The sequence below is a fragment of the Thermobia domestica genome, chromosome 14 (genome assembly GCF_964235325.1).
Source record: "Thermobia domestica chromosome 14, izTheDome1.hap1.1, whole genome shotgun sequence".
Lineage (NCBI taxonomy): Eukaryota > Metazoa > Arthropoda > Insecta > Zygentoma > Lepismatidae > Thermobia > Thermobia domestica.
The window spans coordinates 1,156,607-1,173,009 of NC_137467.1; the positions used below are offsets into that span (position 1 = coordinate 1,156,607).

Consider the following 16,403-nt stretch of genomic DNA (forward strand, 5'->3'; position numbering starts at 1 on the left):
TATAATAGGTTTCAGATACAGCACTAAGCCATTTTACACTGAAACATTTTAACATTTTGATAAGAATTGAATAACAATTTGAGGTCAAGATGGTACAGCACAACAGCAACATTACAAAAATAGCTTATTTATAGATAATCTGAAGGTATACGCATTTGAAAAAAACGTCTACCATTTCTGGTAACTGATTATAAGTACTGACGATTCTGTTTAGAAGAGACCTTTGGACAATATTAACTCTCGCCGCTCGAGTGTAAAAGAGATCACTAGACCGTTTTGTTCTAACGGGTACGCGAAAATTGATCTGACTTAACAGCTGTTCACATAATATGTGGCCATTCACAATTTTGTGCAAAAATATTAGCTCAGAAATTTTGTTTCTCACTACGGGAGTTTTGATATTGAGGGATTTTAAAATGTCATTTTTTGGAAGTGTTCGGAGGTGAGGTACTCGGTAGGATACAATGGCTAAAAATAAATTAATTTTCTTAAATGAGTGGGGCAGGCCAAAGACCAGATAATATCTCAATTCATGATGAATGTAATTTTATTCTTCGTTTAAGATCTCTTTGACAACCCTTTGTTTAACAGGGAATTTGAAGCCAAGATGAAAGAAAGTAGGAACGCATTGAAAGTCTTAACTGGAAGACCAATCGGAAAACGACCATTAGAAAGACCTAGACGTACATGAGAGGACAATATTAAGATTTATCTCACAGAAATAGGAATACAAAGTAGAAACTGAATCCAGTTGGCTAAGGATAGAAGTCAATAGAGTGCTTCTGGGAACGCGACATTGAACCTCCGGGTTCCATAGGCCATAGAGTTAGTTAGTTTAACATCGATGGTATATAAGACGTAGACTTCCAATTTAAAGTTGCTCAGGATCACCGTAATGGGTTTAAATTTGAACACTTTCCACCGGGAATGGAATCCGGAACCACTTGCACCAAAGTAGGTCGCGCGTTAAACACTAGAGCAGGATGGACTTCTGAATGTAGGTTACTACACTGAGAAAAATTCCTTCTGCGGACAGCGATATATTGTACAAATATACGGAATCCTCTTGCTTACTACAGAAATCAGTACGAAGCATACGTTATCCATATGCTACATGCGCACTGCTCTTAGGTGTTACATCATATCGTTGCAGGATATCTGATATCTAACAGTCTTCCTTACATTACATACATATATGCATGTTACCTCCGTCAGCTATACGTATGTTATAGAAAGTACATTTGTATGTGAGATCCAGACCGCCAATATTGCTTCATATGGAAAGTACGTATAAGGGGAACAGTTTGCGCTTTCAGTTATACGTTTGCTGTACGTTAAGTCTAAACGCTACAGGATTTACATATGCAACATACGATTTTATGTACGCCACGAATTCGCCACATAAATAAGTGGATTCGTCATATTGATTTTTGCACTTTTAACATTGAATTTGTATTCAGCGACCACAAAAATCTCTACATACCTGCTTTCAGTTCCATAGCAGTGTTTTGCGTTTAGTCCGCCATTTTGGATCCGCCATTCTGAATTTTACATTTTGGTATCCGATTCATACATAGTGACGTCGAGTGTCTCTATATATCCAATTTCAGATCCATTGTTTGTTATTTTGTAATTTGTATCTGCCATGTTGGATCCGCCATTTTGATTTCTGAACATTTGATGTCAGATTCGTATTCAGCTACCTCTCAAACCTATACATATATCACGTCTCAAAACAATTACATTACATTTTGGCCACGTTTAGTTCGGAGCGTGCCTTGTTCTGATCTTCAAATGTGTGCCACCTTCCTTACAAGCCCCATTCAAGCGAGATATTTCATATGTGAGGTATACTCATTGTGACCTTTTCAACGATATATAACATATGCAGATCCCCGCGTACTACTTGATGTACTTCCCTAGTGAGTCTTACTTCTTTACCTGATACAGAAAGCTCCGTCGTAATCACTATCAATTTCTGTCTTTTTAACGTTTTATTTTCAACAACAAAAGAAAGAAAAAATATAGGAATGAATTAAATCCTCTGCTTCTCATATAACACATATTTATTTCATGTTTGTCTCATTCCTCAGCCACGGTGGTAAGCGCAGCCTACCATATGTTTATCGGAAATGATAATCAAATGTGTGGTAAACTATGCTTACCACCGTTCCTGAAGGATTTGAGAGTTACAATGCTTTTGAGAATCGTTTACTGCTTCTTCAAACCCATTTCAATGTCATAGCAGGCGACCACTTCGTCATTCTCGTACACTTGTACCATGAATGTGTAGACCTTGCCCAGAGCCAACGGGAAATGTTGTCGGAATTTTGTGATATCATACTCTGTATTTGGTTCGAAGCACTTCGAGTCCTGAAAAGATGGAAAAAGACGTCATTTATTTAGAAAAAAGATAAGCGTAAAGGCTAATCGCCATTTGTATTCATTCTAAGGTAGTTCTTATTCGAAATAACGCCACGTGGAGAAAAGATTGACTCAAGGAATGGTAGAAGTGGTGCACCTTAAAAAGTACTATTTTAATCATAATGAGAAGCAATTCAACATGTTTTTGAAATTTCTTATTAAAGTATGTCTATGAGGGTTGACCATCAAACAAGAACACTAATGACGACATGTACAAGACAGAATTCTTCCAATACAAATACATTTTTAAAGACGACACACCACTTTTGCGATACTTCTACGCACGATTCAGCTCCAGAGGGGCGCAGTGCTTCAGTTGCATAGCGTTTACATCTGGTGCGCAGGGTCGCTGGTTCGATTCCCGACGAAGTAAGTTTGTGGCGGACAACATCGTGTCCGTGGATTTTCTCGGGGTACCTCTGTTTCCTCCCACTTTTCATTCCACCAATTCTTCCATCATCATTCACTTACCTTCATCATCGTCTCACTTAGCCGAAAGAACATAATAGTGGGACGTTAAACTCAAAGATTTCATTTTATTTCATTTTCACGATTCAACTCTAACTCTGAGTATCATGGAAGAACTCCCGCTGGATCTAGTGGCTATCACGTTTGCGTGGTCCCGGGTTCGATTCTCGGTGCGGGTACAGTTGAACAACCAAAGTTGTTCAGATTCAACTATAATCAGCAGGTCTACGTCTCCTTTTGCCTAGCAGGCATAATCGTGGGACGTTAAACTAAATCAAACCAAATCTAGTATCATGAACAACTGTATAGTCGATTTCTGTTTACAACAAGATCGTAAAAATCTCACACAAATTAGAGTGTGTAAAACAATAGTAAACTCCATACACTAGAATTACAATTAAATGGAATTATGGAAACCTTAAATGGATAAATGTTACAGTTAGAATTAAAAAGACTAAATATATAGCTAGGAAGAATTGATATAGCTTCGAGCACCAAGGCTCTATGAGACATACAGAGCTTGGCGAAGATAGGGATGCGCACGAGACGAGTCGAGACAGGATTTTCCTCACAAAATTCGAATCGAGACACAACTCTTCCAATAGTAAAATATACAGTTTTCGAGTCGAGACATCGCTTTTACAGCACTATTTCGAGACGAGACAGCCACAAATCTTGTCTCGTGCGCATCCCTAGACGTAGAATCCGAAGCACATGAATTTTTAAAGAGAATCTGACCGAGGTCTTCCACGCCAAAGCCATTTACAGTAACCACTTAGAACGACGGGGTGAACAGTTAGGCGCAGGGCCAAGGGCGCTGATCCTGGGGGGACGAGGGTGCCCGGGCCCCCCAAAACTCATGGTGGCCCCCTATTGTATTTATGAATATACAATATTTGTCATAATTTGAGTGCAATTTGTCTTAAAATCTTCATATATATACTATACCTTTTGCATCTGAATGAGCCCCCCAAACTTACAGAGAAATCGGTGCCCTTGCACAGGGCCCAAGAAGAGGTAGAAGCAACATAAATGTTGAATATATGAGACTACAAATCAAACATTCTGTAAGAAATCATGAATTACTATAGAAACATTGAACACAACCATCGGAGGAAGGATAGTACGGAAGTAGGGAATCTATAGTCTTTATCTTTACAAAAAATATAAAAAAATAATAAGAAAAAATGGACTACGCTCCTTCTATATTCTGGCTATCATAACTAGGAAACGTTGATATATTGGTTCCAAATAAGTACCTAAATATAGGCAGTACGTATGTAGCATAGGACAACGTATGCTTCCTATAGATTTCCGTAGTAAACAGAAGCATTCCGTATGCACCGCTGCCCGGATAACGGATGTTTCTCAGTGTGGTTACTGTGTACCTTTCGGTGCGAGAGAACCTGACTGGATTTTCTGTGGTAGCTCATGTGGTTTGGATTTAGCGTCAAATGTAGAGTCACGTCTCATATAGCCTGAGTGTAGAAGAGAACTTCAAACAAATCCACTAATCAATTTTCAATGGAAGGAACTTCTATCAAGCAGTGGATTACAACGTATAAGGAAATCAACCGTAGACTATTTCTCTTTAACACACAGCATGCAAGGTAACTCTATTTATTCGCCTACCACATACTATTACAAGTTATATAAACCGGAAATTGAACCTCAAACTCTTTTTTTTTTTAGTTAAATTATGGCTTTTTAAAGGTAAGTTATAGACTTTCAGTTAAGCAGCTATAGCATCATCCCTATATACCCTAGGATCATGGTTCGTACCTCATTCTCTTCAGAATAGAACAGCCTTTCAAATGGTACTATTCAGGTCTCCATCATGTATGTGAGGTGGGAAAATCGCGAGAAAATGGATTTTTTTGTTAAAAATATCCCTTTTCTTGCCTTTTTGCTCCTCTGGAGCCCTCCTGTGTTAACGTAGAGGTCTGAAACAAATCTAAAAAATACTAAGGGGTGCAGTGCATATGTGGCAAAATTTGAATCTTCTAGGTGGAAAGGGAAGCCCGTCAAAAGCAATAAAGTAGGTCTAACAAAAAATTTATTTGTTTCAGGTTATGACGTCATTACACCGTACGTTTCGACGCAGAAAGGTGTGAAAGCATACGTAACGGGTTCTACAACCCTCCAGGCTTCAAAAAACAAAAAAGTAAAAAGCTTTGTTAGTACTTTTTAAATCGAATAATCAATATACTACGCTATCGTATACAAATATACGATATAATTTATAAGGGTTAACGACCTCAAGAAATGAGTAGTTAACGCATATTTATGTAGGAGCCTATATTATACTATTATTGACGTCCACTGATTCTTTTAATTTCCTGCATGTTCACAGCTCCGTCTGGAAAATAAGTTTGATTTCAACATGGTGTATGAACCAAGCATAAGAAAGATGAAATATCAGAGCAAAGTTTAATTGGAGAAGAACCAGCAAACTTGTTGCCTGCCACTAACATTGCTCAGCTTCTATTTAGAACAAAGAATTAAAGAAACTATTCACTAGAGCAGCCCAAAAAGCATAAAAAGCATAACAGCAATTTACACATATGGTTGGTACCTTGAACATGGTTGTGGTTGTCTAAGGGTCCAGAAGAAACTAATTTTAAAAGCATAATAAAGCATAATTTTAGAAAATAAAGCATAAAGCATAATTTAAAACATATAGCACAATTTTTAGAAAATTCTGTTTAACTGCAAGTTTAATATTAATATTTTTTAAACCAATATTTGCAATGCAACAATGAAAACCTTATTTTTATTGCTGTAAACTTTTTGGTGTAACCCTTTGAAGTGGAGAAAAGAAAAAGAAAAAGAAGAAAACTTTCCGCCAACAATGAATAAACAATAGTTTTTTTTTTCCTAAGTGAAACTGAGCAGTTATGTATGATGATTCGAAATGTATATACAAAAAATGCACAAGAACTCAAGACTATATTGTTATGTGTATTTCTTAAACATAAGACTTTCTGTAGTTTTTGGTGGCATCTTTTACTTTCCTTTTCTGTATATAAGCATCTCTAAGGCGCACACTAGTGATAAAAAGACTGACTCGAGTAAAGTATATCTCTTTATAAGTGCATTAAATAGAAAGTTCATTAAATATGAAAGAAACTGGTTGCATAAAATATTAATAAATAGATCAAGATATTTAGAATATTTAATGTATAGTAAATATTATACATTATACACGATTAATTTAAAACAAAGACTAAAACATAATAAAGCCTAATATGAAAAACAAATAAAGCATAATGTGGGTTGCTCTAATTATCACTCACCCTCTATCAGGTCTAGTGGTAGGGGATGGTGTATGGGATAGTGGGTTTAACACCCTGTGCCAGAACCTTCATATTTGAACGCATTATAGTGGTTCGAGTTTAATTTTAAACGGTAGGTCCAGGGCCGGCTCTACTATATGTGCAACACGTGCTTTTGTACGGGGCGGCAAAATCTGTCATAACTGTATTATTTAAAATAAATATTTCTTTTCGAAACACACTTCACGATGAGGGTAGTTAAATTTATTAAGCTGATTTTTTATTTGAATGTTACATTCATAAATCATGTTTAGGTTGTATTAGTTGTCACATTGACTGTACTCCATTGTCACATTGACAATGCTAAAACAATTGATCTAACAAATCCCAGTAAGAATTGTTTGATTGTTGTCAAATGCAAGAAGTAAATTCTCGAACAATAGCGAACACCCGTTCCATTTGGTTAGTTATCAGAATTTTGATATGAAAACTAGTCTTGTCTTTGTCACAAACATCATTGAAGATAGAAACAAGTTTTTTTACATATAAAAATTTTTAACAGATATAGAAGGTAAATCAAGAAATAAAGATAGAAGAGCTAGTTGCACTGGAATTGCAAATTGATATATTGAGATTGAAGCTCCATATTGAAGTCTATAAAAAAGGATTTCCATTTTTCCTGTTCAGGTATTTTTGCTTCATCTTTCAATAACACAATAGATTACTATTTAGAGAAAACATACAGACACAACGAGACTGTATTTGTAATGTTTATTCCTTTCTGAGTACGAGTGCTATTTCGTTCCCCATCGTTGTTCATAATCGGGTAGCATACTTAAAATTGTGGCTTTTAAGATTTCTTGTTTCTGGAGAAAGATGGGGCGGCAAATAATGACATTGCACGGGGCGGCAAATTGCCCAGGGCCGGCGCTGCTTAGGTCCATGTCTCACATAGCCTCGCTGCTGAAAAGGACGATGCACTCCAACTTATTCAGTCTATATAAAAAAGAAATTGTAACATGGGCGGCGATTAGGGGGGACAAAGGAGGGCAGTTGCCCCCCACTTTTTTGAAGCAACCCATTAATATATACATTTTTATTTGGAAAAGGATAGTTTTTGTATGTATAACTGGTTCATAGGAAAAAAATGGTACCATATAATATTTGTACACACTGGTTGTCTCCCCGTGAAATTAAGAAATCTACAGGAATTGCATTTTAATTGCCACAGAAAATAATCCAAAAAATAACCTATTTTAGCACAATTTCAGCATATTTTCACTTCTCTTTACAAGGGATCGATACGTAAGTAAGTTTTGAAATTAATTCAGAGAACATTTCGCACAAAAAGAAGTCTTTCACAAGTTATTCTTTAAGTGCACAAAAATTGAGTTCCTAAAATCTCTTTCCTTCTTTCTAATAGTAAGGAATATTGATTAAAAAGATAGCAGTATGAAACAACTTCTATCTTTTCCATTGTTTTGCAGTGTAATATACGAGTGAAGTGGTTTGTTTAGGGGTCTACGAGTATATATACTAGGTACAATTAAATTTAGTGAATTCAACATAATTCAATGTTTTAGGATTATTTTCTATAACTGGAGTGTGCAGTGATTATAAGTATTTTGATGTGTTCCAAGAAAGTGAAAACTGCACCTAATGGCAATGAACATGTTTCGGGAGGCTGTAAAAGCAAATATATATTTAAATGTCGTAGCATATTAATAATTTCATTTTCATTCTGTATTTTATTTTCTGAGAGTAATAACATACATTTAATACCACATGTGAATTAAAAATATAAGTTGTTCATTAATCCCCAGTTTCAATATAACTATTGCAAAACAAACCTCATTATCATTACTAACTAACTAACTAACTCTATGGCCTGTAGAACCCGTTCACAAAAGCACTCCACTGACTTCTATCCTTAGCTAACTGCATCCAGTTTCTACTTTGTATTCCAATCTCTGAGAGATCCATTATTGTTCCCCTATCTGTTCCTAGGTCTTCCTAATGGTCGTTTTCCGATTGGTCTTCCAGTCAAAACTTTGAAAGCGTTTCTACTTTCTTCCATTCTAGCTACATGACCTGCCCATCTAAGCCTCCTAGACTTGACGACCATAACAATGTTTGGTAAACCGTATAAATTATGTAGTTCCTTGTTATGAAGTTTCCCCCATTCCCCATTCCCATTCCTCTTGGGTCCGAATATTCGTCATTATCATTACTATGATTAATATTATCTTATCTATTTATTTGTTTTGCAAATTTGTTATTAAATAATCTGATCACACAATTTTTCAGACAGAGTTTTAAGATGCTCATGAGTAAGGGATCAAATCTCTTCTTACATCTTCGTTGTTTAAGAGTACAACGGGCTAGTACCTACTAGTGCTGTTGATTTTTTGTGACATTTGCGGTTTTCGGTTTTTGAGAAAACCGGTTTTCTGAAAACCGAAAACCGCAAATGCGGTTTTCAAAACCGAAACCGAAAAAGCGGTTTTCAAAACCGAAACCGCAGAAGCTCTTTTTGAAAGCGAAAGCCGCCCGAAACCGTGTTTGCGGTTTTATGAACGAAACCTTGTTTGTCCTTTTCAAAGCAGAAACAATGTTTGATGTTTTTAATTACACCTTTTAACAATTGTGAAAGCATTTATCGATCGAGACAATTGTATTGATTTATGTCTGTGTTTTAACTTTTTTTATTTGCTCCAAGACTATTATGGTAATATATGCAGCACTGTGCAAAAGAGATTGTTCGATGGTTGTACAAGTCACAGCTAAATTAGGGTTGCAATATTTTAAAGTCAGAAAAGTGGGGAGTTCTAAACCGTAAGTACTGATGTAAACTTGTGTTTTACAAATACTGATCTTGGATCCTTCGCAATTTTTTTTTAAGTTACTTCTTTGGTGACACTTCCAATGTACTTTTCGGCTGCAGGGAAGCAAACTGGACCCCACCTGATTTTCATATATTTTGTAAATTAGACCACGAGGAACACGAATCTGAAGGAATTTTGACATTCCGAATTTCGGAACTCGAGATATTCGAACTTAAAGTGACCGCGGAAGCAAACTGGACCAAAACTAATTTTTATATATTTTGTAAACTAGACTATGAGGAACACGAATCTGAAGGAATTTTGACATTCCGAATTTCCGATCTCGAGATATTCGAACATAAAGTGACCACGGAAGCAAACTGGACCAAAACTAATTTTTACCGGTATATATTTTGTAAACTAGACCACGAGGAACACGAATCGGAAGGAATTTTGACATTCCGACTTCCCGAACTCGAGATACTAGAACTTATACAGTAGTTTTACATAGTATGTATAAAATTAACGAAGAAAGTTCTGTCGATTTTTGACCTATCACCTTAGAGCATCGATATGTCACCTAAGACCAGGGGTGTAGCCAGCAGGTTTCTGTAGGAGGGGCTCGTCGTTTTTGAAGGGGGGCGAGCTACAATCTAAAAAAAAAAAAGATGTGGTGCAGCTAGTGTTTTTGAAGCCTGAAAAAAACTGGAAAATTTTGGTTTTCTTCCAGACAACTAAAAACACTGTTTTTAGCTGCTTCTTCTTCTTCTTCTTCTTCTTACTATTATTATTAATAACAAAATAATAATAATAATAATTTCATAAATTATATTACAGATTGTTTGTATTATGTTTAACCAAGAACTACTGCCCCCGACCAAACATTATACCTTTGTTCATAACTATTTCAATACACAGAACCGATCTATAAAGGTAAACAAGAAAGTTCTATCGCTTTCTCACCCACCACCATTCATATGTCACCTAACACGTATCTGGAAGATTAAGAATACATCAACAACCTTCTGCAAACGTTCTGGAAGGCCATTTATTCCATCGCGGTAGAGGTTGGTGTTCCGTGAAGCGAAGGAGGTATCAAGTGCATTTTGCACCTCTACTTGGGATTTGAGTTGGCATCCTTTAAAGGTGATTGTCCAAGGAAGGGAACAGATGATAATCGGACGGTGCAATGTCCACAGTATGGCGTATACAATAGTGTTTCCTATCCAAGGCGTAAAATGGTGTCCCGGGTCATCCTAGCCACGAGGAGCTTAGCGTTGTCCTGTAACATAAGGACCCCTTTGGGATTCAGAAGTGCTGGCTCCAGAGTTTTGAGTTTCTCTTGAACACTGCTCAACTGCTGACAGTACACAGTTGATTAATGCGATGACCAGCTGGTAGCAGTTCCCGATGCACGATGCCGCGAGCAGTTCATAAACACACAGGAGGACTTTCTTCTGGTGTAGTGCTGGTTTCGGCTGTCTTGGAACCGTTCATGGGATGCTAACCAATTATGACGGCGCCGTGGAACTTCGTACAGGACCCATTTCTCATCACATGGCAACACCTTGTCCAGAAATGGCTCCTTCCTCAGACGAGACAGCAAAGAAACACAGGTGTCTGCTTGCGTTGCCTTTTGACCCGGAATCAAGTTATGTGGGACCCATCGACCCAACTTCTAGTGTTTTCTCAGTTGATGAAGGTGCTGTTGAATGGTTTCGCCACTCACACTGAATTGTCCCCATGCCGTAAGCGTCGGTGGACCACAAATGGGCAATTAGCGACATCTCGCCAAACATTGGCGGCGCCGCAGCGACGATTCCCGGTGGCCCCTCTACCGTTTTGAAAATTATACCACCAGCGGCAGAGACGCGGCAAAGCGCCAACGAACCACAAAATTACTCCCCCAAACGTTAAATGTTAAATCGGCTATATGTGTGATTTAGTTACATTAAGGTGAGGCTAAAAAACACTTTAAAAAGTATCAAAAAATTACCCCGCAGGGGACTCAAACCACCAACCTTATGATTACTAGGCAAGTGTTCTTCCTACTTCGCTACGAAGGCGATGAAGGAAACGTCGCTTGTAAAGGGATAAATCGTTAAGATCTTTTTAATTGGGTCAATCAGAGTGCTCCTTTAACCGTGTATATTCGACGATAACTGTTTGGAATTAGATAAAATGTGTGTAATTTTGTAACAAAATCACGCGTGTCTATTTACTTTATTTCATAGTTCTCCCATACTCACTTTCTAATGATCGACGACAGTTGCCATCTAAATTCATGCAATTATCGCACTTATCTCAAGATTTTTCACTTCATGATGTTGAGGCAGAGGTTATTCTTGACCCCCGGAGCTCACTTTAGGAACAATTCTCCAGGAAAAAATAATATATAATAATAACCGCATGCACATGACTGGCGATAGTTCGTGTTGGTTCCTTCACGATTCTCCGCAAAGAATCTAAGAAGTGCGGACCAAAATAAAGTTCTCGCTGGTCGCTGCTACGCGGTGGTAACTTCAACACCCCGACACGAGATATATGTTTCGACTCGACGAAACCCTGCCGCCAGTGAGGGCCAATTATCGCAGGCCTCCACAAAAAGCGACAGAACTTTCTTGGTTACTTTTATACATAAGACTGATTTTCTTTGAAATTGCACTTAATTTATTTAAGATTTTCTGACAAAAATGTTATTTATTATTCGTGGCGAAAAAGACATAATTATTTTATTAACAGCTATATCTCACTTACTATTTTACACGAAATAGCATTTAAAAAAGCGCATGAATTCCAAACTAAAAAACTGAATAAAAACGTTGCTTTTCACCAAATTTTCTATCTGATAAAAAGTTTTCTTAAAACACTAATTACAGCATATAAATAATATAATGTACTTACGATTTAGTACCATTGTTTTATGATAGAATTTATAGTACCTTGTCAAAACGTTTGTCTTCAAACTGTCAAATACAAATCGCCGTAAATTGTGTAATCTGCTGTCACAAAAAGTATACCATACTATTTTTGGATGGCTATAAGGAAGAAATACCATACTATTTTGTGATCGGTATGGTAAAATACTATTTTTCCATACTATTTTACCGTAAATTATTAATTATATGTAAACTTTGTTATTTTTAAATGACTGAAGCGAAGTAATCTCAGGACGATGTTTTAACATCTGGCCATTAGGAGTGCCAGGGAATCATTTGGGGGGGCTGGCCCCGATGGGCCCCCCATGGCTACATCCCTGCCTAAGACGTACCTGGAAGATCAAAAATAGTACCCATCAGTATCAACGACCTTCTCCCAACGTTCGGGGTGGGCATGGATTCCTTCGCGGTAGAACTTGGTTTACCGTGAAGCGAAGAAGGTACGGTATCAAGTGTATTTTGCACTTTTACTACGGAGTTGAAGTGGAGTTCTCTAAGGTGAGTGTGCAAGGAATGGAACAGGTGATATTCGGACGGTGCAATGTCCGGGGAGTATGGCGGTTGCAATAGTGTTTCCCATCCAAGGCGTAGGATGGTGTCCCGGGTCAATCTAGCCATGTGGGGCTTAGCGTTGTCCCGTAACGAGAAAACCCCTTTGCGATTGAGAAGTGCTGGCTCCAGGGTTTTGAGTTTTTCTTGAACACGGCTCAACTGCTGACAGTAAACAGTTGCATTAATGTTCTGCTCTGACTAGCCGGTAACAGTTCCCGATGCACGATGTCGCGAGCAGTCCACCAAACACACAGCAGGACTTTCTGCTGCATTACTGGTTTCAGCTGTTTTGGAACCAGTTCATGGGATTTTAACCAATGATGACGACGCCATGGAGCTTCTCATCACATGTCAACATCCTGTCCAGAAATGGCTCCTTTCTCAGACGAGACAGCAAAGAAACACAGGTGTCTGCTCGCGTAGCCTTCTGGCCCAGAGTTAATTCATGTGGGACCAATAGACTCAAATTGTACTGCTTCCCAAGTTGATGGAAGTGCTGCCGGATGGTTTCTCCACTCACATTGAATGTTAGCCCCAGTTTCTCACAGGTCCCTCCGCTGTTCGCCTCAATTGCTACCTGAAGATTTTCATTTTGTACATGTGTTGGTCTTCCGGCACGTGGTGCGTCTTTCGTGAGTGTTTTGTCACCATCCTTAAACTTTCTAAATCACCCTTGCACTGTCTGCGTAATCACGACACCCTCACGAAAGGCCTGAGATATCTTCCGCCCCGCTGCAGTGGCGTTTGACCCAAGTTTGAACTCGTACAGCATACACGCCCTTATGACGCTCTGTGGAGGTTCCATATTCACTCTGTCCTTACACAAGTTCACGTTGTAACTGAACTGCCGCAAGCAGGTAGAGTGTTGGATATACCCACACCAACATCTGACCTTCGCCTTTTCTCCATTCGCATTCAACTCACGGTGTGAGGATCAATTGAACACAGACCTCCACAAAAAGCGACAGGACTTTCTTGGTTACCTTTATATATCTCCCAGGACATAATATTTTTCGTATAGAGAATATATCTATATTAAACTTAAAGTTTTAATATCTCGAGTTCCGGAAGTCGGAATGTCAAAAATCCTTCAGATTCGTGTTCCTTGTGATCTAGTTTACGAAATACAAAAAATCAGAGGTGTAGCGGTTAAGATTGTCAGAGTTGTAGCGGTTTACGTTGAATATGCCAAGACTTTATCCATTAAGTCGTCTAAGATTTTTCTTCAATCCCAAAATGCGGGTGGTTTTTCGTGATTAAGATACGTTTAAGCGAGGGACGAATATAGAACCTGAAAATCGGGTGGTACCCGCAAAAATCGGGTAATATGACAACACTAAGCTAAATAGAAAGTAAGGTATATCCCTATTTAAGATGACTACACCTGCAACTCATGAAATCTAACTTGAAATCTCATCCACTTAGACTGAGATCTTTTATATTATCATTACTCTTTCACCTTGTTTTTAAATAGTACTGCCACACTTTCTTATGTTAACAAAAAAACACCACCTCCATTTCTTAAAAAAAAAGAAAAGAAAAAAAATAGATCGCAATACACAATTTTATTGTTGATTTGTTGCCACTCCGATAAATGAGAATGTTGTGGTTTTGCATGTGTTGACTGGTTTCTTATCGCAAGTCCCAGACACCTGCAATAGTTCATGCGTGAAGGGAACGCCGATCATATTTTATTCTACTGTATATCATTTTACTTCCCAATAACGATAGCCGTGCCTCTTTGTGAGAAACTGCAACTTATTTTTTTTATTCTGCCAATTGTAAAGTATACTAAACAAGAATTTCCCTACACATTAAGACATTTTAAGAAAAAAATATCTTCTTTCCCCTCTGCAAATTTTGAGCATTTTTTTCCTCCATCTGGCAACTGTGAATCGAAGATGGGAAAGATTCTTTGCTGTTTTCTCGTCATTACTTGACATTAGTGCTGTCGAATTTTTGTGACTTTTGCAGTTTTCGTTTTTTGAGAAAACCGGTTTTCTGAAAACCGAAAACCGCAAGTGCGGTTTTCAAAACCGAAACCGCAAATGCGGTTTTCGAAACCGAAACCGCAAAAGCGGTTTTTAAAACCGAAACCGCAAAAGCGGTTTTCAAAACCGAAACCGCAAATGCGGTTTTGAAAACCGAAACCGCAAATGCGGTTTTCAAAACCGAAACCGCAAAAGCGGTTTTCAAAACCGACATTTCGGTTTTATGAAATTTCACTTTTTTCAAAAACCGGTTTACGGTTTTTTCAAAAACCGATTTCGACAGCACTAGTACCTACTTGTATTGCTCTTGTCAATTTACTTATAAAATATGCAATATGATATACAGTATTTTAACCTAAAAAGATAATATCCTATTAGTTATATAACCAGGGAATTCAGATCATGTCTTGCCCCCCACTTTTAACGTCCAATCGCCGCCACTGAATGGCAATGACCATTGTAATGTGTAGGAAAGAACATGTCTACAAAATAAATATGACGATTAACGTTGTAACACGGAGTAAATGATACAATCTCTATTTGAACTTCCGTTGTTTATATCTACCTGCGTATATACAGCGATATTATTGTGTCAGTTTGCGTGAACCTTTTGTTAATAATTCTCAGGTTCTCCGAACAGGTTTTCAATTGTCTCTCACCTCTAGATCCCATACTTAGAAAAACAAATTTTTATTGGTATTTTTAAGACTTTATTATACTTATTTGTTGTCCGGCTTTTGAACACTTAACATTTCTTTAAATAATTTTTCGAAATTGTTGTGGGTAATCACGTTTTTCCTAAAGCAAAAATTCTCCGAATCATTAACGATCGAAAAAAAAAAATGAAAGTTGTTACTAAGAGTTCGTGGAGGGAGAAAGAGTATTCGATTTGATGAATGATGTAGTTACAGATAAAAGAAGTTACCACTCGTTGAATTATATATCAACTAGGGCTGCAGTGCCAACTCTGAAAAACAAAACCCGGCACCCCTTCAAAATCAGCTATGATATAAGTCTAAGTGTGAAGTATCTCTGTTTGGATCAATCCATGGGAAGAAAATGTACTATCGTGAACAAAAGTGCATTAGCACCTGTGTTCTGCATATCCTTAGTACATTCACTAATAAGCTTAATAGACACATTGTGCTATAAATGAGAAACTGAAATCAGCATCGATAATTTTATTGTATTTACCAGTAACTGCCACTTCTTTAAAATTATGGAAACAGATGACGAAAAAGTATATTAATCCTTACGTAACAATTTTGTATTTGGAAAATGTAATTTGTTCTTTAAACTTGTATTTCAACTACAGAAAATGGCTTTAAGAAGTCATTTTTCACTTTCAATAAATGTGTAAAATTCCTTCCAAGTTAATTTCAAATTTTTCCTGATACAGTCCCTGTTCAATCTTTATAATGATCTAAACAGATGATGGTGAAAGATGATACTTTGGATTTACAGAATGAAAGTTACTTATTAAACATATACTTCGAACTAGATGAAATTGCTTCGAACTACATACAAGTTTTAGAAAACGGGTCATAAAGGGATTGGTAAGAAGTTTGTACCGGTCACCGGCTTTAATCAAAATAACAACAGTATTTCCGGTCAGGTAGGTCAAAAACCGGTCAGTTGGCAACCCATGACAATAAATCCTATAGAAATGTATTTACGAGAATGAGGCGTAACGGTGATAGTAAAATCATTGTGTGCGGACAAGGAACGGACATGAACGTGTCATCCGGACGCCCGAATCAAACCTAGTCCACTCAATAAACATAACAAAGATATGTTCATGCACAAAATATTAGGTGCCATGGACAACGGAGTAAGTCCCTGGGACCCATTAACCCTGTTAGTATAAAGAAAATCGTAGACTCGCAGTGAAATAGGGCCTAGCTATTGCATCAACACTACTCCTTGGAA

General features: G+C 37.5%; 1 protein-coding gene across 1 annotated transcript in view; it reads right to left on the bottom strand.

The window, feature by feature from the left end:
- Positions 1 to 2,211: 2,211 nt before the first annotated feature.
- Positions 2,212 to 16,403, bottom strand: part of LOC145670636 (uncharacterized) — a 33,093-nt gene continuing 18,901 nt past the window's right edge. The window contains exon 3 of the mRNA XM_081739428.1: positions 2,212 to 2,373. Coding sequence (XP_081595554.1) covers positions 2,212 to 2,373 — 162 coding nt within the window. The remainder of the gene's footprint in view (positions 2,374 to 16,403) is intronic.